We start from the raw sequence: 25,184 nt of genomic DNA on the forward strand, positions 1-25,184 counted from the left end.
TAACGTTGTTGTAATAACGTTGTTTCATGAGCTCCGCGCTCCCGCTCGGCATCACACACACCTCCCATCCACTAGGGAGCGCCTGCTAAACCATAGAGGAGCGGCGGCTGAAAGGCCCCAGCGTGGCCGCTCTCTCCTCTGTGGTTGTGGGCGCGGCTTCCGGGCGGGGCCGGTCCATTTCCGCCGCCGGCGGCGCTGTGCGGCCGGGACCGGTGCGGGGAGGCCCGGCGGGACCATGTCGATGTCGCACCTGTACGGCACGGACGGGGAGGATGGCGTGGAGATGGAGAGCTTCGAGGTGTCGGATTGGGACCTGCAGAACGAGTTCAACCCGCACCGGCAGCGCCACCGGCAGACGAAGGAGGAGGCCACCTACGGCGTGTGGGCCGAGCGGGACTCGGACGAGGAGCGGCCCAGCTTCGGCGGCAAGCGGTGCGGGCGGCGGCGGGGCAAGGGCCGGGTCCTCGGGACGTGCCGTCACCTCCCGGCCCGGCTGACCCGCTTGTCCCGGCGGGGAGGGCTCGGGCGGCGGCCCTGCGCTGCGGGGGTTTGCGGGCTGTCAACGCGCTCCCACCTGGGCCAGGAGTGCCCACGGCAGCGCTGCCTGGGGGGGGCTTTGCCTGCTGCCTGTCGGGGGGGGGAGATGGTTAATTCCCGCTAGACCGGCGTTAAAGCCCTCACCAGTCTATAACGTTCTGTTTGGAGGGGAGGGGTTTGAGGTGCAGCAGCTGTCGGGTCTCTGCAGGACCTCGCACTGCTCCGCTGGAGCAGGGGTCACTCGTGGGTGTTGTTCTGGTGCAGCTCCAGGGATTACTCGGCCCCCGTGAACTTCATCAGCGCGGGGCTGAAGAAGGCGGCGGCAGAGGATGCGTCCGAGGAGGACTCGGATGAGGATGAGAAGCCGGTGAAGCAGGAAGAAATCCCGAAAGAGTTTGTGTCAAAGAAGTTAAAAACGGTGAGCTATGGGGGAGGCTTCGGGTCTGTGTGACGTGCTCAGTGTGGCTGGGGCTGGCGCCAGACCTGCTGGGCAGTAATGGGTCACTGAGGGAAGGAAGAAGTCATTAAACCCGGAGAGCCCTATGTGGCAGAGTGCTGCCTGGGGAGCTGTTCTCTCTGTCTTTTGTAGCTATTCTAGAGTATTGTTCCTTTTATCTTCTTTAGTGTTGCATTTGGTCAGCTGAGGTTAAAGTAGGAGCATGCTCCTGGTTTACAGCCTTCCAAAGGCTTTATTTTCTTATCTCACTGAACAGGATGACCAGCCTAAGCATGTTGTAGGTTAAAAACCTCAGTGTTGTGTGTTTTTGTGGGTTTTTGTTTGTCTGTTTTAACAGGGTGGCAATTTCAAGCCCAGTCAGAAAGGCTTTGGAGGGGGGACAAAGTCTTTTGTGGACTTTGGCAGCTGGGAGAGACACACAAAGGGAATTGGACAGAAGCTGCTCCAGAAAATGGGTTATGTCCCTGGAAGAGGTCTTGGGAAGAATGCTCAAGGTACTGTGATTGGGTGTCTAGCATACTGTGATACTGTGGGGTCCATTGTTAATTGGTGATTTGGGGAAGAGACTGCATTCTGTCATTTCCGTGGGGCTTACACCTTCCTTGTTTGCTTGCATCTTTTGCAAGTGATCTGGGTCCTCATGATGACACTCAGCTGTGCTTGAGTTACCAGAAGCCAATTTTATGCTCTTGTTGTTTTGTGAGAGCAAAAGTAAAAAAGCAGGTAAATTGCAAAGGAAGTCAACAGAAAAGATGTTATTTTATGTGATGGAATAAAAAGCAATGAAATGCAGATGTGAATAACAACTTGCTTTGGTTTATTTGATGTGTGCTGGAATTAAGTGATTTTTGATAGCTGCTAAATCAGTGGAGTGGGAAAGGAAACTGTAGTTAGCCAGAGGCAGGATGCTCTGGTGTTTGTGCTGGTTTGGTAACTTAAGAGTATTGTAGGAAAAGCAATTGCTGTGCTCTTTCAGTAAAAGTGACCTGACTTGCTCCTCTCAGGTATTATCAACCCCATTGAGGCCAAACAGAGGAAAGGCAAAGGAGCTGTGGGAGCATATGGCTCGGAGAGAACCAGCCAGTCCCTGCAGGACTTCCCTGTTGTGGACTCAGAAGAAGAAGCTGAGGAGGTACTTGCACAATTCTTGGTCTGTCTGCTTCCCTGTCACATTGTATGCACAAAATGCAGTTCTAATTATTAGCTTCTGTGTCAGAGAAAGCTGTTGGAGCTCATTTGAGATGAGAAGCTAAAGATGTAGCACACTGATTGCATTCAGACATGTTTTCTTGTCACTGTGATGGTCTTTGTTGCTTCTGGCTCATGTTATGCAGTATCTTGCCAGAACCCCACCTTCAAAGAGTCCCCCAGGTAAATAGTCTTTGTCATCTTTGGATTAAAGAAAAGAAAGCAAATCAGAAGCCCACTGCCAGCCCTGTGAACAGGGTGATTGTCACTGAGCTTTACTGCTTTGGTTTTGCTGTGCAGCATTTTTCATGGATCTGATGGGTTATTTTCCTGTGGTAAATAGAGGCAAATGTGGGATGTGGCAAAGAGCAGGAACCACAACTCCTCTTTGTTCTTGTACAGGAATATCAAAAGGAGCTCAGCCAGTGGCGGAAGGATCCCAGTGGAGGCAAGAAGAAGCCCAAATACAGCTATAAGACCGTAGAAGAACTGAAAGCCAAGGGCAGGATCAACAAGCAGCTTTCAACCCCTCAGAAAGAGCTGTCTCAAGTCAAGGTAAGATTGCTAATCCAAGATGTGGCATCCCTGGGGAGCAGTTTGTCCACTGTGGCATTGTGAGTAGTTTCAAGTCATTGGGAGGAGCCAGGTTAAGAACTGTCTGGCTGCAGCCTTGGACTCACCACTGGGTCATGTAATAGACCACTGCGTCACCTGGGACATTGGGTTTGCTTTTAAGCAAGGTCTTTGGCCTTGGAAGAATGCAGATTAACTCAGATGGGGGTGGGTTGTTTGTTAATTGCAAGTTAAGTTGAATTGTTTCACATCTGTCATAGATAAAACAATCATCTGCTTCTGAAAGCACAATTGTCATTACTGGGAGCCATCTTCTACCTGGAAGGGACAGGGAGGGATTTGTCTCCTGTGCACTTAATGAAATTGCTCATCTAAAATTAATGCATCTTAAAAGTATAAAAGTACCTGAGACTCCTGTGCAGGAACACAGTGCACAGCTTGTGTCATCACTGCTTGTAGAATTACTCGGGACTGAGATCAGATGAGGAGGCTCTTCCAGCTCTGATTCAGATTGTTTCTTATTCATCCTACTCTCTAGTAGGCCTCGACAGAGGCAATCCCGGTTGCCTCATTTGGAATACCGGTGGGTATTAGTAGCCTCCCAGAGTAATTAAAGTACTTGGAAATCTCTGGTTTTCAGTTTGGGACCAGGGATTTCCTCTTTTTTTATTTTTTTTTAAGGAGTTATATTAAAGGCACGTTTGTTCTTGTTTGTGGCAGGTTATAGACATGACGGGCCGGGAGCAGAAGGTTTATTACAGCTACAGTCAGATCAGCCATAAGCACAATATCCCGGATGACAGCGCTCAGCTGCCACTGGGCAAAGACTTCAAGCCCCAGGGCTTTGCCTTGCCCGAGCTGGAGCACAACCTGCAGCTCCTCATTGACATCACGGAGCAGGAGATCATCCAGAACGACCGGCAGCTGCAGTTTGAGAGGGACATGGTTGTGAACCTGACCCATGAGATACAGAAGATATCTGAAGTTCTCTCACACGAGGAGAAGGCAATCAGCAACCTCAGCAAGGTGCTGGAGATGGTGGAAGAGTGTGAGAGACGGATGCAGCCCAGCTGTGAAAATCCCTTGACCTTGGATGAGTGTGCAAAGATCTTTGAGACGCTGCAAGACAAGTACTATGAGGAGTACAGAATGTCCGACAGGGTAGACCTGGCAGTGGCAATAGTCTATCCTCTCATGAAAGATTACTTCAAGAACTGGGATCCCCTCAAGGTCTGTATCAGTTTGATTCATCTGCAATTCTTCCTTGATGGTTTAAGTAGTCTTTATTACCTTGACTCCCCTCCTTCTTGTCCCAAATTCCTGATCAATCTGGAGAGAAAGAAAAGAAATCAAACCAGAACTCCACTCTGCACCCACTGTCAGGCCTTTGCCACAACTGATGGTTGCTCTTTTGTGAAGTGGCTAACAATTTAGGAGCTTCTAAGGTTAAAGTCAATCCCTTTCATGGGTGTTGGGAATAAAAAGCAAATGAAAGCCAAGCCTCTCGTTCTTGGTTATTAGCAGAAGCAGGAGGCCTGTCTTTCAGGCAGTCAGGGTACACACTGTCTATTCTTAATGCTGTTTAGACTGTGATAGGTGAGTTGTGTGTCCTCTCTGTACACCTGAAACAGTTCAGACTTTTTTTCTCCTTCTGGAGGTTCATTAGATCCACAAAGTGGGATTTTCCTCTCATGAGGCTTTACTAATCACAGCTGCAAGCTCCTGCCTTGGCTCTGAGCAGGTGAGAGAGCTGGAGCCAAGTGTACCATCAGCTTGCTTGCTCCTTGTAGATACCAGCTGAAATGAATGGCAGAGGATAAAGGCCACTCATGCCTTCTCATTTGCAGGACTGCACATATGGCACAGAGATCATAGCCAAGTGGAAGAGCCTCCTGGAAAACGACCAGCTGTTGTCACACGGTGGGCAGGACCTGTCGACAGATGCTTTTCACAGGTAAAGAGCAAAAGGGTTTTACTTTGTGCAGCATCTGCAAGTGCTGCTTCCTCGGGGATGGAGAAGCACAGATACAAGTGTGCTTTCCAGATGATTCTCCTGGTGTGCCTGTTAAAGTCCAGCTGTCAGCTGTATAAAAGGAATTAGCTTTGAAATGACAGTTACCATTTGGTTTATTTAGCCCTGGGGCTATAGCTTTAAGCTTAACTTTGATCTGTGTGTATATTTCCCCCCAGACTGATGTGGGAAATCTGGATGCCGTATGTCAGGAACATCGTGGCGCGGTGGCAGCCGCGGAACTGCGGGTCGATGGTGGATTTCTTGGATGGCTGGGTAAATGTTGTTCCTGTCTGGATACTGGATAACATTCTGGATCAGCTCATCTTCCCCAAGCTTCAGAAGGAGGTAAGGCGAGTGAAGCTGTGCTCTGAACTAGAGTTTGAATTCAGTCAAGTAGAGCTTTTAAGATCCCGATTTGCTGCCTCTGCACTGAGGGCTTAGGGGTTCCTTTATGGCTCTTTGCATCTGGCCAGATACAATGCTAACAGATGGACTTATTTTAATCTTCAAGGTTGAAAGCTGGAATCCCTTGACAGACACAGTCCCAATCCATTCATGGATCCACCCCTGGCTCCCCCTGATGCAGGCACGACTGGAGCCGCTGTATTCCCCCATCAGGAACAAGCTGGCCAATGCACTGCAGAAGTGGCATCCCAGCGACTCCTCTGCCAAACTTATCCTGCAGCCCTGGAAGGATGTGTTCACTCCTGGGTCATGGGAGGCTTTCATGGTCAAAAACATCGTGCCTAAACTAGGTGAGAGAAGGCAAACAGCCCTGCATTCCTGGCATCTGCTGGTTGCCACCTTCCCCTCACACCTCAGAAAGGCACGTGTTAACCTGGCTGAGGTATTACCTCAAATAATATTATGAAGTTTCTCTGTTCTGGCAGCAAATTGCAATGGCTGGAACTGACAGTGTGCTGTTGTGGTGGCAGGGATCTGCTAGACAGTTTAAAGACCCCAGGTGTCCCTTCGGGCAGTACAGGTGCTCCTCAAGCCACGTGTGTTGCTGGTGAAGTAGGTCAGGGCGCTGACAAAACTGAGTCATGTTATTTTCTAACTCTTCTCCCCCTTTTCCCAGGGATGTGTTTGAATGAACTCATCATAAACCCGCACCAGCAGCACATGGATGCCTTCTACTGGGTGATTGACTGGGAAGGGATGATTTCTGTCTCCAGTCTTGTTGGGCTGCTGGAGAAACACTTCTTCCCAAAGTGGCTGCAGGTGAGAGGCTGTGAGGGCTGAGGGAACATGCCTGATTACCTGTGTTTTAGTGACTTCTGCCTAGAAGTTGCTGCTTCAGTGCTGAAATGCTTTAACTGCCACTAGTTACTGGGGTGATTCCCACTTGTAGCTCCATACATTGCAGAACAAACTGAGTGCTAAGACTGTCAGAGTCCTCTGTCTCACTGAAAGCTCAGTAATAACCTAAGTGGCAGTCAGGACTCTCTTCCATCAATGTACCAGTCCTTCTGCATTTCTGTCGCATTGTTTTGCAGGTGCTGTGCTCTTGGCTGAGTAACAGCCCCAATTATGAAGAGATTACGAAGTGGTACCTGGGTTGGAAATCCATGTTCTCAGACCAAGTGTTGGCACATCCATCCATCAAAGACAAATTTAATGAAGCTCTTGATATCATGAACCGGGCCGTTTCCTCCAGTGTCGGTAGGTGGCTTGTGGTGATGGCAGCACCACGATGCCTGGTTCTTGTGAGCCTGTGCTTAGGCAGTATTTGTAGCAGCTCCTGGGAGCAGTGACCATGCAAAATGATGCTAAGGGCAAGTGTTGCATAAAAAGGAATTCACCTATTGAGAAATAGGACAAGGGGAATCGTTTTAAACTGAGAGAGGGGAGATTTAGATTAGACTTTTAAGCAGAAGTTCTCTCCCCTATAAGGGTGCTGAGGCGCTGGCCCAGGGTGCCCAGAGAAGCTGTGGCTGCCCCATCCCTGGCAGTGTTCAAGGCCAGGTTGGACACAGGGGCTTGGAGCAAGCTGCTCTAGTGGAAGGTGTCCCTGCCTGTGGCAGGGGGTTGGAACTGGATGAGCTTTAAGCTCCCTTCCAAACCTAAACAAGTCTGTACTGCTATGATTCTGGGACTTCGTGTGTCCTGAACTGGAGTTTACCCCCAGACCTTGTGCTGGGAAGGGACTAGGACCTTGTTCTCACCTGTTCTGTCTCCCCACCCAGGTGGGTACATGCAGCCGGGTGCAAGGGAGAACATAGCGTACCTGACTCACACGGAACGGAGGAAGGACTTCCAGTACGAGGCCATGCAGGAGCGGCGGGAGGCCGAGAACATGGCCCAGCGTGGCATCGGCGTGGCTGCCAGCTCCGTGCCCATGAACTTCAAGGACCTCATTCAGACTAAGGCAGAGGAGCACAACATCGTGTTCATGCCCGTGATTGGGAAGCGGCACGAAGGGAAGCAGCTCTACACCTTTGGCCGCATTGTCATCTACATCGACAGGGGCGTTGTGTTCGTGCAGGGGGAGAAGACGTGGGTGCCCACCTCCCTCCAGAGCCTCATTGACATGGCCAAGTGAGGCCCTGCTTTGGAACTGCCCAGACCAGCTTGTGGATGTTTTTAGCGCGACTCTCTCAGAATAAAGAAGAGAGAGATTCATAAATAGACTGAAGCTGTAGCTGTGTGCCAGGACTTTTTTCCTAGAAGAGCTGCTGAGGTAGTGTCAGGAGATGAAATGACACGTGGGAGTTGGCATGACAGGAGGAACAAGTGTTTCAATGCTTGTGTAACTGCCACTGGTGACAGGTTTAGCAGCGTGTTCAAGGGACCATGGGCACTGATTCTCTGCTCTCACAGCACAGGAGTGAGGGCTGGTCTGGACAAGTCCTCAAGGTCTTCAGTGACAGAGTGCCTGCTGCACTGCTCTGGCAGCAAGTTACTGTCCCTCTGCCACAGGACACATCCCACTGCTCTCTGGGTGTGCTGGTGGCTCCTTCAGCCCGGTGCCCATCCATGGGTGCTGGGGCCCCTCTGTCCATCAGCCCAGAGCTGGAGCATCGGGGGACTTTTTCCCAGTAGATCACAGACCATGTGTTGCTGCCCTGTGAGAGGCAGGTTTTAATTAAATTAATGGGCTGTTGTTGAGATAACTCAAAGCACAGCTTTACCTTTTATTAAATAAGATACAAAACTGTCCCCCTCGTGTTCAGTGTTCGGGTGCTGCCACTTCCTGGCAGAGCACACCACCAGGTCCGTGCTTGAGCTTCGTTGCAAAGCTGCCAAGTGCAGAGACATGGCCCCAGGGGCTCAGGCCTTGGCTGCAGCAGCGCAGCACTGCTCGGCTCCATCCTCCCTCCTGATGATCTCCAGGTCCTCGCAGTCTTGGTACATTGGTTCCTCCAGGAAGTCCCAGACCTCTGGGGAGATTGTCTGCAGTTTTTGGAGGGGGAACCAGTGGACGGAGGTGTCATTGAAGGTGTCCAGGTAGCGAGGGTGAGCAGGGAGCGCTGCTTCCTCTGTCCCTTTCAACACCTAGAGAGTGTTTGGGGGAAAGAGTTATGTGTGATGGAGAAGAACTTGTGAGAGAAGTCCAGTTAAGAGTCAGTGAAGCTGAGGCTGGTGTTATGTTAACCTCAACCTGTGTGCAGTGCGTTCTGCAGACAGAGTGAGTCTGAAGTGATTCATTTTCATATTGTGGCAGCCAGGAAACAAGGCTTAAAAATACCCATCCTCTCTCAGCTGCAGTTAACTCCCTTTCTCAATAAAAGGCACTCTTTCAACACAAAACTATGATGTTAACAAACTAGGGCCCCTTACCTTTGCTATATAAGAATAATCTCTCTCCAATACTCTTGACAATAGCCTGGAATGACAGAACGTAGCATTAGACAATGCTCTGAATTTAGACAGCCATTGTGCATCATTGTGGGGGACAGAGGAGGTGGCTGATGGCAGCAAACCAGACAGCAAGAAAGTGAGCAGAAAATGGAAGTCAGTGTCAGAAACAACAGTGTAAAGGAAGAAGGGCAGCGCTGGAGGCCTCGGCCCCCCTCCCGCGGTTTCACCCACCTCTCCTCCATCCCTCGGAAGCTGTTCCCGATGATGACAATTTTGGACAGGGCCTCTGCAGACCAGTTCCTCCACAGCAGGTTGTTGTACAGGGCCTTCCCGCAGTGCACCATGTAGAACACCGTGGCTGATCCCTCAACGTCGTGTTTCCCCTCCTGCGGGTACAACAACGCTACAGCCGCTTCCCGGCAGCCGAGTCCAGACAGTAACAACCCCCCCCCTTCCCCGCGCACCTCGTTCTCCGGGAGCAGCCTCATCCCGAGCTGCCGCAGCGCAGCCGCCTCCTGGGGGGAGAACGCGGGGTCGAAGAGCGAGCACTGCCCGGGGGGCACCTGCGGGGAAAGGGGCGACGTGAACAGGACCCCCTCCCATCCCTGGCTCCCCCAACCCGGGTACCGGAGCCCTACCCCCAGCTCCTCCAGCAGCAGCAGCAGGAACGCCAGTTGGTACCGGGCCGCGGGGCACGCTCCGAACCGGCCCAGCCCGTAGCACACACAGCGGCCGGGCGGTTCCGCGCTGCGGCCCAGGGACGCCCGCACCGCTCCTGCGGGCACGGAGAAAGGCGTCAGGCGCGGTGCGGGGCGCGGCCCGCTCCTCCCGCACCGCCGCCGCACGCACCGGTGCTCGCGGCCCAGAAGCCGGAGCTCAGCAGATCGTCCCTGCGGGGAGAGCGCGGGTCAGCGCGGCCGGCAGCACCGGGGGCGCGGGGCCGGGGCCGGGCTCTCACCGCGCCTCCTGCAGCCGCCGCAGCACCGCGCTGCCGTCCTCGTCCTCCTCCGCTGCCCGTCCCCTCCGCCGCCGCCCGCCCGCGGGCCGCCACCCGCCCATCGCCGCCATGCACCGCCCGCCGGCCGCCGTAGCGGGGTCACGTGGGTCGTCATGGGACCGGAAGCGGCGGCCGCGGGAGCGGGCTCCTCAGCGCCAGCGGCAGCGCCGTGGCCCGGCAGCGATGGCGCGGCCCAGCCCCGCGCCGTGGTGAGACCCGACCCCGGCCCCGCTCCTCTGTCCGGCCCGGGCTGGGCCGCGTTGTCCCGGTTCGGCCAGGGGAGTGCTCCCTTCACCCGCTGGGAGCAGCACCCGCACCCCTGGGTCTCCCCTGGTCCCCCAGGAGCGGGCAGCGGCGGCCGGAGGCTGAATCCAGCCTTTTCCCCTTGGCCGGGCAGGGACTTGGCGCTTCGGCATCGCCTTTGGGTCGCCTTTGCGTTTGGCTTTAGAATTCCCCTGCTCCTGTAGGAAGCTGCCATGTGCCAAGCTTTTAACGGGCTGTACGAGCTGTAGCGGGGAGAAACCAGCTCTTTAGCAGCTCTTTAGCAGCAGGGGTAGGCAAAACCCCACACGCAGTAGTTGGAACTGGGAGCTGAGCAGTGCTGTGGGTAGGCCACCTTCTGGGGGAAGCCTCCCCCTTGTGCTCCCCAAGGCCCCTCTGTACCTGCAGTGACTGAATGAACAGCAGCAGCTCGTGGGAGCGTTTGAGCTGTGCGTGGTTAATGCTCTGTGATAACTGCTCCCTGTGCTCTGCAAGTCCAGGCCTCCTTCCTCGTGTCTCTGCTGCTTGTAGAGCCTATCTTAAGCCCACAAAAGTGATCGAATTTCATGGGGTGGGAGCCTTTTAGTGTCGTTTTTTGTGTCTGAGCTCGGTGTGGGGGTGTAAGAGCAATGTCTCTTCATCTGTAACAACCTTCTTCTTGCTCTACCTGAAATAATGGAGAGAGGTGTTTCCAAACATACCATCACTTCTGTGCATGCTTTGCCTTGGTTTTAGGTGGAATTACTTTTTCCTGTACGATGGTTCGAAGGTGAAGGACGAAGGAGATCCTACAAGTGCCGGGATTTGTTACTTCTACCCTCCTCAGGTAATGCTGCTTTCATTTCCATCCCTGCGTGGTGGGTCAGTGCTGATGGTTCTGGTTCAGGAACAGTTGGGCTCCCAGGCGAGGCTTTGGGTTCAGTCTTGGTTTGATTTAACCAGACCCAGGGGGAGAGGAGCTCTGCTCCAGCAGACCCAGGGCACAGAAGTGTTGTGGTTCTGAGCTTGGTGTGGGTGATGGGCTCTTCTCTGGGGTTTCTGGTCATCCGGCAGAGTCCAGGTCTGTCCTGAGGATGGGAATAAACACATGAGGGATGAAAGTTCCCCTAAATGAGCTCTCAGTGATGATTTCAGTGCCTGCGCTGCTCTGTTTGATTTAGAATTGAATTGACCTTGTAATTCATTTTTATTTACACCTGAATACAGTGACGGGTTTTACTCCAAGTCCTTTCAGGACCAAAGAAATGAGCCCTGTTTCTTCCCTGCCTTCCTCCCCAGACTGTTCCGGACCAGCAGGAGTTGCTGTGTGGACAGATTGCCGGCGTGGTGCGCTGCATGACTGAGATTTCTGGAGTGCCTCCAAGCCTCATTCGCCTGAGGAAACTGAAGTTTGCAGTTGTAGTGGATGGAGACTACCTATGGGTGAGTGCAGGGGGTCTGCAGGCAGCCACAGAGCAAAAGCAGTGAGAGTCTGAACTGCTGTAGCAAGCAGAAGGGCTTTTCTTCCAGGGTATGGACCCAGATAGACCTGGGGAGAGCTGGGTGAGAGCTTGCAGTGCACAACCCTTCATTGCAAGGTGGCTTAAATGTTGTTTACTGCAACCTCTCATTTGCATGTCCACACCCAACCTGTTTCTTAGGATGTGCCTGCAGTGGCTGCAAAACACTGAGCTCCATATCCTGATGTGTGTCCATGGGTTACTGGTGATGGCTGGAAACAGGATCCATGTGCTGCAGCTTATAATCAGGACTCAGTCTCCCTCTTTGTCATAGTCTGATTATTCTTTCCTTGTAATGCTCAGCATTGCCTGCTGCAGAGCTCTGTCAGTGTCAGCATTCAGGGTATAAGGAGCAGTGTGCAGCAAAGTTGTGATAAAACTGCTCCAAATCACCCCCAGGCAGCTGGGCTGGGACCTGTCAGACTGATTTAACTGGCAGTGGCCGGGCGATCCCTGAGGCTCTCCTCCTGGTGCTTCTGTTTCTCTCAGAGCCTAAGGAGAGCATTTCCGTAGCTGTAAATAACAAGTTAATTTGAATATTTTTAAGTACTTCATCTCAGGAAAACATTCTTTTCCATTAAAGCACCGGGCTCAGTCATCTCCTGTGGGAAGGGAGTGTGTGTGAAACGCTGGATTTCTGACATCATTTGTTTATCCTGTCTGTGCCAGGGCTCTTCTGTGCGTATTTTTGCATTTCCTCTTCAGCTGACTTGTGAATCTGGGGGATGTTTGCCTGCCACAGAGCTGCCTGCATGCCTCTGACACTCACTGAAAGGCGACAAGAGTTGTTCTCACCTGCTGTGCCTGGGTTTTGTCAGTAACCATATCTCATTCATGGCTTTCTGTACGAAAGGTTCTGGGCTGTGCTGTGGAGCTCCCTGACATCAGCTGCCGGCGGTTTCTGGAGCAGCTCATCAGCCTCTTCACCTTCTACAACGGGCCCGTGCACCGTGCGTACATGGTAAATGGGGATCTCTTCTGAGGAAGAGACCTGAAACGCTCCCATAGTGGCCCAGCTCTGCCCTGGCACATACGTGCTGCCTTCCTGCTAACAAGGGGCAGAATAAGCTCATGTATCAAAGAACTGGCACCTGGAAAAGTGCCCAGGCCCATCCTGCCGTTGCTCCAGGGTAGTGTGGGGACACCAAGGCCTGTGCAGTGACAGTGTGTGGCTTTGTGTCATCCACAGGCACTTTCCCAGGAGGAACTGAGCAGGCAGTGGGACAGATACATTGAACATATCCAGAAAAACACCAGTGACCTCCACAGGATTTTCAATTCTCTCTGGAATCTGGACAAAACCAAAGTAGGAGCCTGTCCTCTGCAGTGTCTGGTTCTAGAGCTGCCTTAATGCCAATGGTGTCATGGTTATTTGCTGCTTTGAGCATTTCCCAGGGTTCTGTGGCCTCACTCCTGCTGTTCTCCCCACGTAGGTGGACCCCCTGCTTTTACTGAAAGCAGCTCTCATCTTGCAAACTTGCCAGCGATCTCCCCATGTCTTGGCAGGCTGCATTCTCTACAAGGGTTTGTAAGTACCCACAGCATTACCTAAAGGGTTAACTGCACATTGCATCTGCCCCTTCCCAGGGCTGTGCTTCCAGAGGGCATCCAGGGAGCAGGGCAAAGGCACAAGCTGAGCACATAGTTGCTGGTTGTTGGTAGGAACATCAGTGCTTCAGGCAGTAGTCACAGAGGGTGAGTGGTTATTTGTGTTTATCAGTGGGAGGAATGGCAGCATGAGGAGGTGCAGGGTTTGGGTTTCAGTAGCACTCTGCTGTCCAGCGGGACAGGAAGACTGAACTCCTTTGGCTTTTTAGGTGGAAGTCACTGAAGAAAGCTGTGTGAACATTACTCTTCCCCATTAGTGTTCTCCTGCACGTGTGTGTGTCTGTCTTTCTGACTGGCTTGTTTGCTGTCTGAACCGAGAGAAAGTGCACAGAGGAATGAGCCACAGCTTCCCATGAGAAGTGCTGGCTTCTCTCAGCTGAACACTGCCAGTAGCTGAAGATGCTGCAGATGTGAGTGACATCGAGGAAAGCCTCAAAGGTGGCCTTGAAAGACAGGAGGTGGCAAGTTCTGAGCATTTCTTGGCAAGAGCATTCAGGCGCCCTTTTTCTTTGGCATAAACTGTTCCTGTAACACCTTTTACAAGCACTGGAAACATGCCACAATGTGTGCATCTTTCCAGGCTGGCAGAGGCAGGCCAGGCGGGTTTAATAGAGAGATCTCAGACTTGCAAGCAGGACACAGTGAGTCACTGCAGCCCCTTAGACTGGACGTGGATGTCTGACTCGAATGGAGTCCTGTCCTGCTCCTGCCTGTCACCAGTGTGTGTGATTCATATCTCTGCTCTGTCTGCTAGAGATTGTTTGTCACCAAATGTCATCAGAGTTCTCTGAACTCTAAATCTTACTGAAACACTGCAAAGGGCTTTGTACTTGAGTTAAACTTCTTATTTAGAGTCTTTGGAAGATCTCCAGAATGTGGATCTCAAGATGTAGGTGGGAAGAACAAGAATAGCTTTGGAAGCCCTATCCAAGAGGCCTGTGCTGCCAGGTGTTGAGGGCTGATCTCTCTGAGTCTTCTCTAGTGCCCACAGCTCTTCATGGTGTGGTGGGAGCCTGTATGAATTGTGATTTAGGTCTTGACTCAGTAAAACCAGAGTTATTGGTCCAAAGTAGATGCCAGCACGTGGTTTTCCTGCATTCATAGTGGAAGTGACCTAAAGTAGAGAAAAGGGGTTCTGTGGGTCACACAGTTGTGTTGCTCTTGTGTGGCCATGGGTTGGCTCCAACCTCTGTCTGAGGCTGGCTCCTCGACCCTTGCAGGGTGTCTGCCAGGACTGGGAGAGGTGGTGGTGCAGTGGAGCCTTAGTGTCTCCCCAGAGATCACTGAGCTGTGGAGTGGGGCCTTGCAGCACCCTCAGGTTGCTCAGAGTACAGTAAAGTCTGGTGTGAGCATCACTGCTGGCATTGCCTCTCCTGGTGTGCTGAGCGATGGGAGACAGTGGCTGAGCTTTGGGAAGTGACACTGCTCATGGATGACTTTGTCCTTTCAGGATTGTGAGCACCCAGCTGCCCCCTTCTCTCACCGCCAAAGTTCTCCTCCAAGGCAACGAGCCTCCAGGCCAGGTAAGTTGCTGGATACATTCCCTGCATGCAGGTATCGTATGTGAGGATGTGGGGTGGGAGCTCTTGTCACATTGTACTGGGAAGGACAAATATTGATGCTGGTGCTAAAAGCTTTTATTAGTTATGATTTAGTAAGGGTTCAAGGCTTCTGCAGTAGGAATTTGCTCTTTTTTCAATCTTTAAGTTACTGAATTAATGAACTCTCATCTGTGTGATGTTTTTGCTAGCTTTTTACCCAAGTTTTAGGTATTTAATGGTAAATACACAACGTGAATGTCTGAAAGTGATGACAGATCCATTTTTGTGTGTGCTAGAACTTGTCAAAAGTAATTATTTATGTGGTTCAAGATCTCCTTCAAAAAAGCCCTCAAGAACAGGTATGAGAAAGGCGTCTGCTCTTACTCTGCCCTGAGCAGGCAGTAGCGGCAAATTGTGGTAGTTGTCCTTGCTTTCAGGTATTTGGTTCTTGGGAAGTCCCCTTGACTCTGAGGGCTACCCAAGGAACAAACCACCGTGGTAAAGCAGTCACAGCATTTGCTGAAGGGGATGGTCTGGGGTGGGCTGTGGTCACAGCGAGGCTGGGATTGATGTCTGGGTGGCACTGATGGAATATTGAGTACACCATGGGCTGATTCTTCCCTTTCTTTCAGGGTGAGCCTGGAGGTGAGGAGCAGCAGGGTCCTGGTGAGCATCCATCCAGCTGCGGCACACGGGTCCCAAGTGCCCAGCAGCAGCACACACTCTGGGGCTGTGCTTTCTGCAGGGAGAGCATGAGCTGGTTCTCTGGGATTCATGTTAAAGCTCTGGCTGGGTGCAGGAGTATATCCCTGAGGGTGTTGCTGTCACTAGTCAGCATGTGCCAGTGGGTGTTGTGTAATCAGAATGAGTTCCTTCCTTTGGCTGAGTGAAGGAGTTTGCTCTTTTGGGTTTAGTTGTCAGTTCTGTAGATTCCCAAGATGCCTGCTTTAATTCCACTTACCCATGTGCCTACTTGGCCACTGATGGAGCCCTGGAAACAGATGGCTGATGCTTGCAGGCCAAACCTTCAGTCACTGCTTCTGAGCATCAGTTTGTAGCTATTCTGCCACGGTGATTAGAAGAAAACACTAAGGGAAAATGAAACTGTCAGGCATTAAGTGTATGAGGAGGATGGGAAGATGCTGCTCAGTTAGATGTGGTCAGTTGGTGGTGATTTGGGATGCAGGATGAACGCGTGCCTTCACCACCTGCAGAAGCCTTTGGGTTGATGGAGTTTGGCTTCTGTTCTTTATGCTGGCACATATTTATTTAATCCTCACACCCCTGTTGCTCTTGCAGGTTCCTCACTGCCGCAGGGTGTCCGAATCATCTCGGTGTTCCTAACGGAAGATGAAGTCTCTGTGCTCCGAGATTTTCCTGTGGAGTGGATGACCAGGTATGGGATCGATGTGATGCACAGGGAGGCTCTTGCCTTAAGGGAGCTAACGTGTGGTGCTGCATCCTCACAGGCCTTTGTTACTGGCATCTGGCTGCTAGAGCTGCCTGAGGTCTCCCAGGTGGCCATATCCGTGGTGTCTGTGTCTCTGTGTGAAGCAGCCTCAAGCAGAGCTGTTCCCCAGACCAGGTGCCATCTTCTGCTGTGTCTCAGCTCTGCTGCTGCTTAAAGACTTTGTGCTTTGTGACAAGGGAGTGGTGCTCCCTGAGCCTGCAATGTGAGAGGCCCCTGCTGTTCACCTGTGTTAGACCTTAGCCCATCCTTTTCTGCTGTTTTGTAGCAGAGAACAGATGACCTGTTGAACACTGCCAGGAGGTGGTAGTGTTATCAGGTGTGTAAGAACTCCAAACTTGTCTCCTGCTAGGTCATCCATGCCCCCAGCAAGCCCTAGAGGAGAGGGGGATGCTCACCGCTCCCAGGCAGCTGCAGAATCAACAGGAGTTCCTGAAACCCAAGACCTGAATAATGCCTCTGTGCTGGAGTCCCCTGAGCAAGCTTCAGGCACAGCTGCACCAGAAGATGCTGTGCACCCAGGCAGCCTTGCAAACATTGTGCCTTTGAAGGGCTTCCCTGAAATGGAAGCCAGTACAAAGAACTCTTCAACTGCAGAACTGAGCAGACAAGACAGCAGAAGCTCAGAGCTCAGTAGGAAAGCATCTTTCCCCTCAGAGAGAGACACGAAGCCGCTGCCAAGCCCTTCCACACTCCATACTCCTGAATATGCGCAAACTGCTGGTCCATATCTGAAAGGCTTTTTCTTTCCAAATCCTTACAGCTGGGAGCAGGAGAGGTACAACATGAGGAAATCCCCTGTGGAATCTTACGTTGAGCAGAACAGTTTCCAGACTTACCTTGCAGGCAGTGGCAATCCAGCTGCTCGCTCTCCTGCCCGAGAGCTGAGCAGAAGGAAATCAAGTGACCAAGATGAGGAAGGGACTGTGAGCCAAGGAAGTGTCTCTGGGGAGAGCAGCAGTGCAGCTGGTGGCAGTGTGCAGGGTTTGGATTGTCCAGCCACTGCTGTACAGCCACAGCTCCAGAGCAGGAGCCAGCTGCTGGCTGCAGAGGCTCAGGAGAGCCTGCCTGGTGACCCAGCACAGGACAGGGGCTGCCCACCTCGGGGGGATGGTCTGGGAGCCCAGGCTGGTGCGGAGTCCAGACCCTGCCTACCAGTTAAGATGAGCTTGTACGTTCACTGCATTAAGGGCCTTGTGCTCTCCCTCCTGGCTGAAGATCACCTGCGAGAGGATCAGAGCTCCATCGAGGATGTGGTAAGTGGGGAAGCTCTTCCACACGTGCAGCGATGCTGCTGCTTGGCTGGTGGTGGTGGGTGGCAACTGAGGAGTGAGCATTGCCTTGCACCTCCCATCTCTTTCCTCACCTGCTCTGTGCTGTGCAAGGCAAAGCTGTTTGGCTTGAGGTTCAGCGCTGCAACCAGAGCAGCGTGGGAGGCTGTTCATGAGCCCCAGGCAGGGAGCCCGAGAGGTGAGAGCATTGTCTCACAAGAGGCTCCTGCTGTCTGTGGGTGCCGAGGTGTAGGTGTGACCGTCGGGCAGCGCCGTCATCTGCCAAGGGCTCTGCTGGATTTGGGATGCGTTGGGAAAGCCCGGGAGTTTGTAGTGCTTGTTGGGAGGCAAGGTTTGTTCTCTGTGACTTCCCACAGCAGCTTCTCTGGAGGCACCAGAGGTGTCTGGCAGGAGGGCCCTGAAGCGTTTCCTTATGAAGTGGAAATCTGGCTGTGGAGCTGCCAGCCGCCTGTCCTTGGCACTACTGCCCAGGGACTTGGAGGGAATGGTGGTGGCGTTTGGGCACTGCAAGTAGGTGCTGTACTGGAGCAATCCCACATTACTCTGTGTGGGATTTGCTGCGGTGCTCAGGCTTCCCTGCTGCCCCGGTGCAGCTAATGGGGCTGTGGGGGAAGGATGTGCTGGCCCCCGGCATTCCTGGTTCCCGGTGAAGCATCAGTCTGCAGCTGCTGCCTGGCCTCTGCCTCCCTGCCAGGATCTGAGTCAAAGCTGCAGAGGCCTCTTTGATATGCAGTTGCCATAGGAACAACCTAATTCCGTTACTCTCAGACTGGAAGGTGGAGGAAAGCTCAGGCAAAGGCTGGCTCCCAGCATCGGCACAGCCTCAAGGTTGCTCCTTTTCCTCCTGAGCTCTGGGACGGGGAGGCTGTGCCTGCGACCCCTCTGTGAGCAAGGGGGATGCCACCTCCACACAGCACGGGGGGCTTGGTGTACTGAGGAGGGGATTGCTGCACAGTCAGCAGAGGGGCAGCCCTGCACCAGGCATGGCACCGTGCCCTGTCCTCTTTCTGCTGGCTCCAGCTGCTCAACACCTCCTGCTCTACCAGGTCTTCTCTGGTGGGAGAGACAGGGGGAGATACAGGCAGTCTCGAGAGCTGAAGGGCATCCTTATAGCAAAGAACTCTGAGGTTCTCTGGGTCTCCTCCAGCTGCAGCCTGGCTGTGCTCGGAGATGGTGTGATTCCCAACAGCCTGTGCAGCTCCTGTGGCTATGAATCAGCCTCTGCTCTGCTCCTGCCATGGGAGGGAGAGCCTAAGGATGTGTTAGTGTGTGAAATGCCTTGTTGCGGGAGTTAGCTCTGCTAGTGACACCCTGCACTGTCCTCCCATCACACGCCTGGGCAGGGCCAGCCTGGCTCAGCCTGTCATTCAGTTCATTCAGTCTCAAGCCTGGTGCTGGAGCACTGCAGTTTGGTTGATTTTCCTTTGTGTGTTGCCCCAGGGCTGACAAATCCCTGTTCCTTCAGGTTCCCCTTTTCCCAAACATGCTGCTTCCATCCCACATACTCTTGCTTTGGATCTCATCTGAGCAGAACAATCCTGGGTTTGCTGGGATTGGGTTTTTCTGACTGCCCCTTGCCCTGGGTGCGGGTGTGTGGTTGCGTTGCATGTGCCTCCATCCCAGGAGGAAGGGTGTTGTTGGAGGCGGTGGAGCTGGGCTCTGCTGCTGGCATCAGGGTGGGTTTGAGGCACAACCTCGTCCTGTCTGTTCCTTTGTTTATCTGTACATTAAAAATGAGCCTCAGCTCTCAGGGATGTCAGAGCTGGGTTGTAGTTAATGTTTGTCGAATGCTTTAAGGCTCCTGAATGACACCAAAGAAGGGTAAAATATGCTACTCGCATGGCTGAAAGGAGCAGACGGCTCTGATCATCCCTCAGGGAAGGCAGCTTCCAGAGCAGACGTTCCCTGCAGACCAGGAGGATTCCAGCCTCCCTTCCTGCTGCTCTTCAGGTCTTATCCCTTCATTTCACCGCACAGAAAAGAGAATCTGTTCCATGAGCAGTGAGGTCGGGCACTGCTGATCCATGTGGGCTGCAGCCTCTGCATGGCACAGGAAAGCAGGAGGGGAGGTGGAGGATTATGGAGTTAATCTGCCCAGCCCTGCCTGACCCCTGCCTGCTGCCTGAGAGCCTCAGCACAGCCAGGAAAGCAGCTTGGCTTTCATGTCAGCACTGGTTGTGTGAGTCCATTGCTCTGTGCTGGGCCTGTCATTACCCCACAGATGAGGCTCTTGCCTTGGCTTTTCTTTCCTTCCTTTTGTTGATAGCCCGGTGCCTGCAGCCTGTGCTGACCAGAAGCTCAGAGCAGAGGCTGGGTGCCCATTAGGACATTTACTTGGGTGCTGCAGGGTAGCACTGCAGGCAGCTAAATCCAACCCAAGCAGGTAAAGCTGCATCCAAATGTCGTACTGTCTGGTGTCATAAGGGCTGGTAAGCAAAGGAATACTCCTTGCTGTGGCTGAAAGTCATGGCTAGGATGTGAAAATGAGCCCCGGAGAGTAATGTTTGATGGTAAATTAATGGAGTCTTGCATTTTCCTATAGTTAATAGCATCAGGTGGCTTTAATGGCTTAGATCCAGGTTGGAATGCCCTTTTCTCACTAACTTGTAAGGTCTCAGACTCATTTGCTTTCCTGGGCAGCAGCAGCAGAGCATAGAAGGGTTCAGTCCCTGTGTAATCATCAGTCACCCGAGCCCACTCTGGTCCAGGCCAAGCAGGGCTCCTGCTCTAACACTTGCGTTTCTTGCCCTTTCTGCAGTACCACAGCAGCCTGGCTTCTCTGAACGGCCTCGAGGTTCATCTGAGGGAGACTCTGCCCAGAGACTCCTCATCCTCAGCCAAGACAACCTACAGCTTCACTCACTATGACTGCGTTCAGAACGTGCTCACAGGTGAGCCTTCAAGAGGGAGTAAGGAGGAGAGCAGGGTTTCTGGTGAACTTTTCCCATGCTTCAGACAACTTGCTATAGGCCATAGACCTACAGAAAGCCCCATGGGAACTGCTCCAGCTTATTCTAATGTTTCCCTTTTTCTGGCAGCCCCACGGGCAGTGTCCTGGCTCTTTCCAGCCTGGAAGTGCTTTAGGGGAGGAGAGGAACCCCAGTGATCCTCGGGGGCCCAGGTCTCAGGCATTCTTGTCACCACTCTGATGTGTGTACCTGTGAGGAGAGGTACCCCAGGGTTTTGGTTTGGGCATGCCTGAGCATGGTGCAAGTCATTGATTTCACTTAGGTCACAGTGGGATTTCAGGGTCACCCATCTCTGTTCTGCAGATATCCAGGCTCTGTGGGAGAGGTCCGCAGCCTTTCCTGCTCGGTAAAGGGGGACAGGCTCCTACAGAGCAGGATTTGAACACCTCCCTCACTCCTGTTCTGCAGCCAACCTGCCCCACACGCCCGGCCCGCTGGATCGGCACTTCCTGAGAGCTGCCACGCTGATCCACTCCGACTTCAGCCAGCTTCCCACTGCCTCAGAGGTGATTGTTAGGTAAGCTGTGCTCATCACTCCCTCCTCCTCCAGCCCCAGGAGTGCTGCATGGCACACGGAGTAGGCAGAAGAGGGGATCCCCTTTTCCAAGGCTGGCACACGTTGTAGTCACACCGGTGTCTCTTGCCAAGGGTCACTCACGTCACCTTATTCCCTGAGGTTTGCTTTTCAGATACTTAATATTCCGCCTGTAGTGTGATCTGGATGTTGAGAGGCCAGAATGCCACCAAGGCCAGTGAAGTGAAGGCAGAGCTGGGTTGTGCCGTGGGTTTGGATGAAGATACAGTGCTAGAATATTGCCAGTTCCTGGCACCATAAGGTTCTAAGGCGCAGTGTTAAATATAGCTGCTCCTAATAAATGTGTGTCTCGGCTGGGAGCCAAAGGCACCCAGAATTGGCAACCTAGATTTTGTTTTCTTGCATGGCTTGTTGGGTTGGAAACACGCTGTAACGTGTGTGGCAAACTCAATTGTAATGCACCAGGCGAGATGTTCTTATCGCAGCCACAGCCGAGCTCGTGCTGCTCTCCCCGCTCTTGGTAGCTGATCCCGGGAACACTGCTCTGTTGGGAACACACAGGGATTCCGCTTGCTTGGCCGTGCCTGTTTGTCCAAAACATGATGAAATAAAGATGCTTCTGGGAATTACAATGTTTCACTTCCCCAATGCAGCTTGCCAAGGGAATGTGAATCATGCTCAGTGCAGGAGATCTCCGTGCTTAGCGTTAGTTTCTCTGGCTCCTTAAATCCTCCACCAGCTAAGCTGGCGTATTCCGTGTTCCCCCAAAAAAAGCAACTCCATGTGTGAATCAGCCTGAGTAACAAGATGACTAAAACTGCTTGCTTTCATGGAGAGTTGTTACAGAAGGGTGTCAGCAAACATATCAGTTGCTGCTTTCCTCCACTGAGGCAATGGAGAGTCCCTTGCTTTGCTCCTTGCCAGCCCTCTTGCAGGTGAATACTGAGTGGGGGATTTCAATTTCATGCTTATAGTATCTGACTGTTGCCTGAGCTTCATTAGGTGTGACTAAAGAGCCTGTGCTGTGATTTGCTTATGGGCAGCAGTGGTGAGACAGGTTCCTCCAGGAGAGAAGGGGTCTTACGCACAAGGGACACTTCACCTGCTATTGAGGTACTGGGCTGCTCAGCCAGCAAGGGAGGCTCTCAGAAGGTGGCCACGTGCATGGGTGTTAGTGCTGCTAAGGGGGTTGCAGAGGATGTGACATAGGACCCTTTAGGATTCCAGGACCCTTGAAGGAGGGTCTGGTTCCCTGTGCCCTCCTGCAAGGGTTTAGTGCCATTTTAGCTCTGTGTTCCTTTGTTGAGGAGACCTAAAAGTCCCTCTCCATAGCTGGGAGTCCAGTGTGCCGTGAGCATCCCAGTGCCTGGCCCGGTGAGCTGCAGTGGACCTCGCACAGAGCTGTAAATCCTGACGTGCCTCCTCTGCTGCCTGCAGGAACGCCGCCACGGCCGTGTACGCCTGCCGGAACCCCGTCCAGGAAACCTACTTCCAGCAGCTGGGTGCTCCGCTCCGCAACTCGGGCGTTCCCAACCCTCACGACAGCGCCTTCAGCCTGCCCAGCAAGGCCAAGCAGAAGCTGCTGAAGCACGGGGTGAACCTGCTCTGAACTGATGCACTGGGGCAGGTCTTGGCCCATATGGAAAGGGTATTCAGCTCCAATCAATAGGATCTCAAAGCCATTTACTCCACAGGAGACACGAGGCTCCAGGCTGTGTCCATGGGGTCTCCAGCCTGCCTTGCCCTGAGGATGGGGCACTCTCATTGCCCTGTTCTGCAGCACGCTCTGTGCTGGTGCAGGGTGGTATCGACATTAGCACTTACCAAAGACTGAAGATAGACATTACCTGTGTTGAGGTGTGTGGTTTACATTGACTCTGGGACTGTTCATGATGCTCTGCTGCCACAGGCAGAGACTCCTGGAGTGCCTTGACCTAAAGGAAAACCTCTTCTTGCTCTAAGCTACACAGACACTGGGCTGTGGGGCAGTGGTCAGACACTGCCTCTGCCTGGAGATCTGTGCCTACTTGCCCTGGTCAGACTGGGGCTTTATTTATATCTTAGTCCACAGAATTGCTCCCCTGCCTTACCTTGGTTAATGGAGCCTGCATGTTCTCAGATTAACTGGAATAGAACAAGTGCTGCAAAACTCATAACCCTCCTACAGGCACTGTCAGGAGGTTTTTAGACTGTAGCTGATCCTTGTCCCTCCTCCCTGCCTGGCTGGTGATGGTGCAGCCCAGCACTGCCTGCTCTGCTGCCACATGCAGCTGTAGCCTGCCAGCCTCTTGCAGGTCCATGGGGATGGTGGCATGAATCCACCCAACCCCTGCCCTCCTCCTCCCCTCCCTCCTCTTGGAGGGCCTTCTTTCACCTCCTGGCTCTCACTGCTCAGTGTGTCTGTGCTCTGTTGACAGAGGGCAAGTGGGAGCTCCTTAAGCTAATGGGACCAAAGAGGGTTTGTGGCTCCTCGGCAGCTCTTCTCTTCCCATGTCCCTGCTATGGCTGGTGATGGCTGCTTAGACTGGGTGATGGACACCTGTGTCTGTGCTGGTTCAGAGCCTGCCCTTACATACACATCACTGTGACAATAAAAGTCTTCAAGACTCATCCAAGCTCTGTGTGTCAGTGGCCAGAGTCTCACTTACTGCTTGGTTCTGTTGTGGTTCCCGGTGTGAGGATTGGGGTTGGGTGACCCATTACTCCTGGTTGGTTCAGTGCTGAGGGTGAGTTCCTGTGCTGGTGGGGTTGAGCAGCAACCCCTGTTGTTATAATGTGATACATGAGGATTGCTGAAGGTCGGTGTGTTACTGGCTTTATTGTGGTGAGCGGACTTGAGTGGAGTTAGCAGGGCACCCCCAGGAGCTGGACCCAGTAAAGTCACCATCCTCACAGCTTGTTCCACTCCGACAGTGGGGGATTCCCAAGGTAGTTCTGCTGCGGAGACAGGCAGGGACTCGGGGGGAAGAGCCGGCTGCCTGCTCAGGGCTGCCTGGGCAGGGATTGCCTCTGCCTTCCCCACTGGCAGCGGAGGAGGTGTTTGAGCAGCAGGAATGCTCGAGGCACTGCTCCTGCTGCTGCTTGCTCTGGATAACAGCAGTGTGGGTGTGAACGCTCATTGGGATGCCTGAGCTGCAGCCAGCCAGAAGCCCTCCTGCTGTGGTGATAGACAGTTGTGGACAAGCTGCTCTGGTCTGGAGTGCAGCACAGAGAGGCACCGTGTAGGTGAGGGATGCGGAGGTGGGAGAAGGCAGGAGGGAAGATGCTCGTGTGCTGCAGCCGTCTTGCGATGCTCTGGATTCCTCTGACATCCTCCCCCTGTCTCCTCTCTGCCTGCTCAGCAGCCCCAGTCCAGGCTCCCTCAATGGTGCTCGGGAGGTGAGGAAGCCCTGGGCAGCCAGGAGGAGCAGCGAGGCAGCTCCGGGCTGCTCTGCTCCCCCCAGGGAGATCCTGCTGGCTCCTCGCTGGGTGTTTGGGAAGTGGTTGGGAGCTCCATTGGGAAACACGAAGAAGTTGAAGGAAAAGCCTGAGGGGGACAGGAGGGAGTTTTGGCACAGCAGCAAAGCACAAAATAGATGCTTTTGCCTGCTGTCAGGGATCTTCCACTACAATCTGCTGTGCCGTCTGTCGGCAGTGGAACAGCTGGGGCTGCTCTCTTCCCTTCCTGCTTCTTGAGCTGCCTCTGGCCACCAGGACCTATTGCTGTCCTTTGTTAAGAGGAAAGTTGTCTTGGGGTAGGATAGTGAAGAGCTCCAGGCCCTTGACTTAATGGTTGTGTTGCAGAGAGGCTGTTTGAAACCAGCCTCATCCCACCCTGGAGCTCCTCCTGCCTTTCCACTTTTCCAGCCATTTCTTCCCACCAGCTCCTGCTGAGCTGCAGGAGGAAGCAGGATCCAACCCCGCAGCGATAGCCTGGCCTCTGGACTCGTTACAGCAGCAGGCAGAGCCCGGTCTGTTTTCAGCACAACTGTTTATTGATAATCTTTGCTTATCCACCACTGTATGAATGGTACCAAACCCTGAGCCAGTGACCGGCTCCTGCAGGGTCTGGTGCCGGGCAGCCGATGCGTGTAGAAATCATGCACGTCAGATAGTCTGTACCAGGACAGGTGTAAAAACCATCTCGGATGTATTTGAAACCTTGGCCTTGTCCTGCATCCAATCACTGAAAAGCCTGTACAGAAACCGTGCTGGGAAGGGGCTGCGTTCCCTCCCCGCAGGCTCCCTGGAGCCACCTCCTGAGCAGAGGTGCAGGATGGGGTGAGCGTCACAGGCTGTGCTTCGTGGGTGCTGTGTTATAAACCCTATGGTAGCTCCGTACCCCGAGAACCCCAAACACACCCTGGGTGCTGGGGGCCTTTGGGAGAAGCGTGTTGGTGGTTGTGTGCGCAGGACACTGGGGCCTCTGCCTTTGGAAACCTTCCCTCTGTTGTCAGGTCTG

The 25,184-nt window shown here is 53.2% G+C and overlaps 3 protein-coding genes across 7 annotated transcripts; 2 read left to right on the forward strand and 1 right to left on the reverse strand.

The window, feature by feature from the left end:
• The first annotated feature begins 206 nt into the window (after positions 1-206).
• TFIP11 (tuftelin interacting protein 11) lies at positions 207-7,413 on the forward strand. Its single transcript, XM_080628479.1, has 12 exons — positions 207-432; positions 802-955; positions 1,332-1,488; positions 1,999-2,126; positions 2,585-2,737; positions 3,476-3,985; positions 4,603-4,709; positions 4,946-5,114; positions 5,281-5,524; positions 5,851-5,993; positions 6,269-6,434; positions 6,959-7,413. Exons 1-12 carry the CDS (start codon positions 236-238, stop codon positions 7,312-7,314), a joined length of 2,484 nt encoding a protein of 827 aa, XP_080484605.1. The 5' UTR covers positions 207-235; the 3' UTR covers positions 7,315-7,413.
• Positions 7,414-7,873: 460 nt separating this feature from the next.
• SRRD (SRR1 domain containing) lies at positions 7,874-9,656 on the reverse strand. The gene is made up of 7 exons (XM_080628480.1): positions 9,532-9,656; positions 9,423-9,463; positions 9,212-9,348; positions 9,038-9,136; positions 8,805-8,959; positions 8,553-8,598; positions 7,874-8,267 (listed from the first exon to the last, which is right to left on the reverse strand). The coding sequence occupies exons 1-7, from the start codon at positions 9,639-9,641 to the stop codon at positions 8,043-8,045; spliced, it is 813 nt and encodes a 270-aa protein (XP_080484606.1). The 5' UTR covers positions 9,642-9,656; the 3' UTR covers positions 7,874-8,042.
• Positions 9,605-23,266, forward strand: HPS4 (HPS4 biogenesis of lysosomal organelles complex 3 subunit 2; the record flags this gene model as incomplete). Of its 5 annotated transcripts, none has more annotated exons than XM_080628474.1 (13): positions 9,605-10,033; positions 10,567-10,657; positions 11,110-11,253; positions 12,184-12,291; positions 12,520-12,636; positions 12,764-12,858; positions 14,389-14,461; positions 15,112-15,145; positions 15,779-15,875; positions 16,300-17,203; positions 19,998-20,130; positions 20,617-20,725; positions 22,181-23,266. In XM_080628474.1, the coding sequence occupies 13 exons, from the start codon at positions 9,684-9,686 to the stop codon at positions 22,350-22,352; spliced, it is 2,427 nt and encodes an 808-aa protein (XP_080484600.1). In that variant the 3' UTR covers positions 22,353-23,266. The 5 variants fall into 5 exon arrangements, with proteins under 5 accessions (XP_080484600.1, XP_080484601.1, XP_080484603.1 ...); XM_080628475.1 differs by having other exon boundaries at positions 22,076-22,188; XM_080628476.1 differs by having other exon boundaries at positions 9,640-9,779.
• Positions 23,267-25,184: the final 1,918 nt, after the last annotated feature.

The sequence above is a fragment of the Psittacula echo genome (genome assembly GCF_963264785.1).
Source record: "Psittacula echo genome assembly, chromosome: 13".
Lineage (NCBI taxonomy): Eukaryota > Metazoa > Chordata > Aves > Psittaciformes > Psittacidae > Psittacula > Psittacula echo.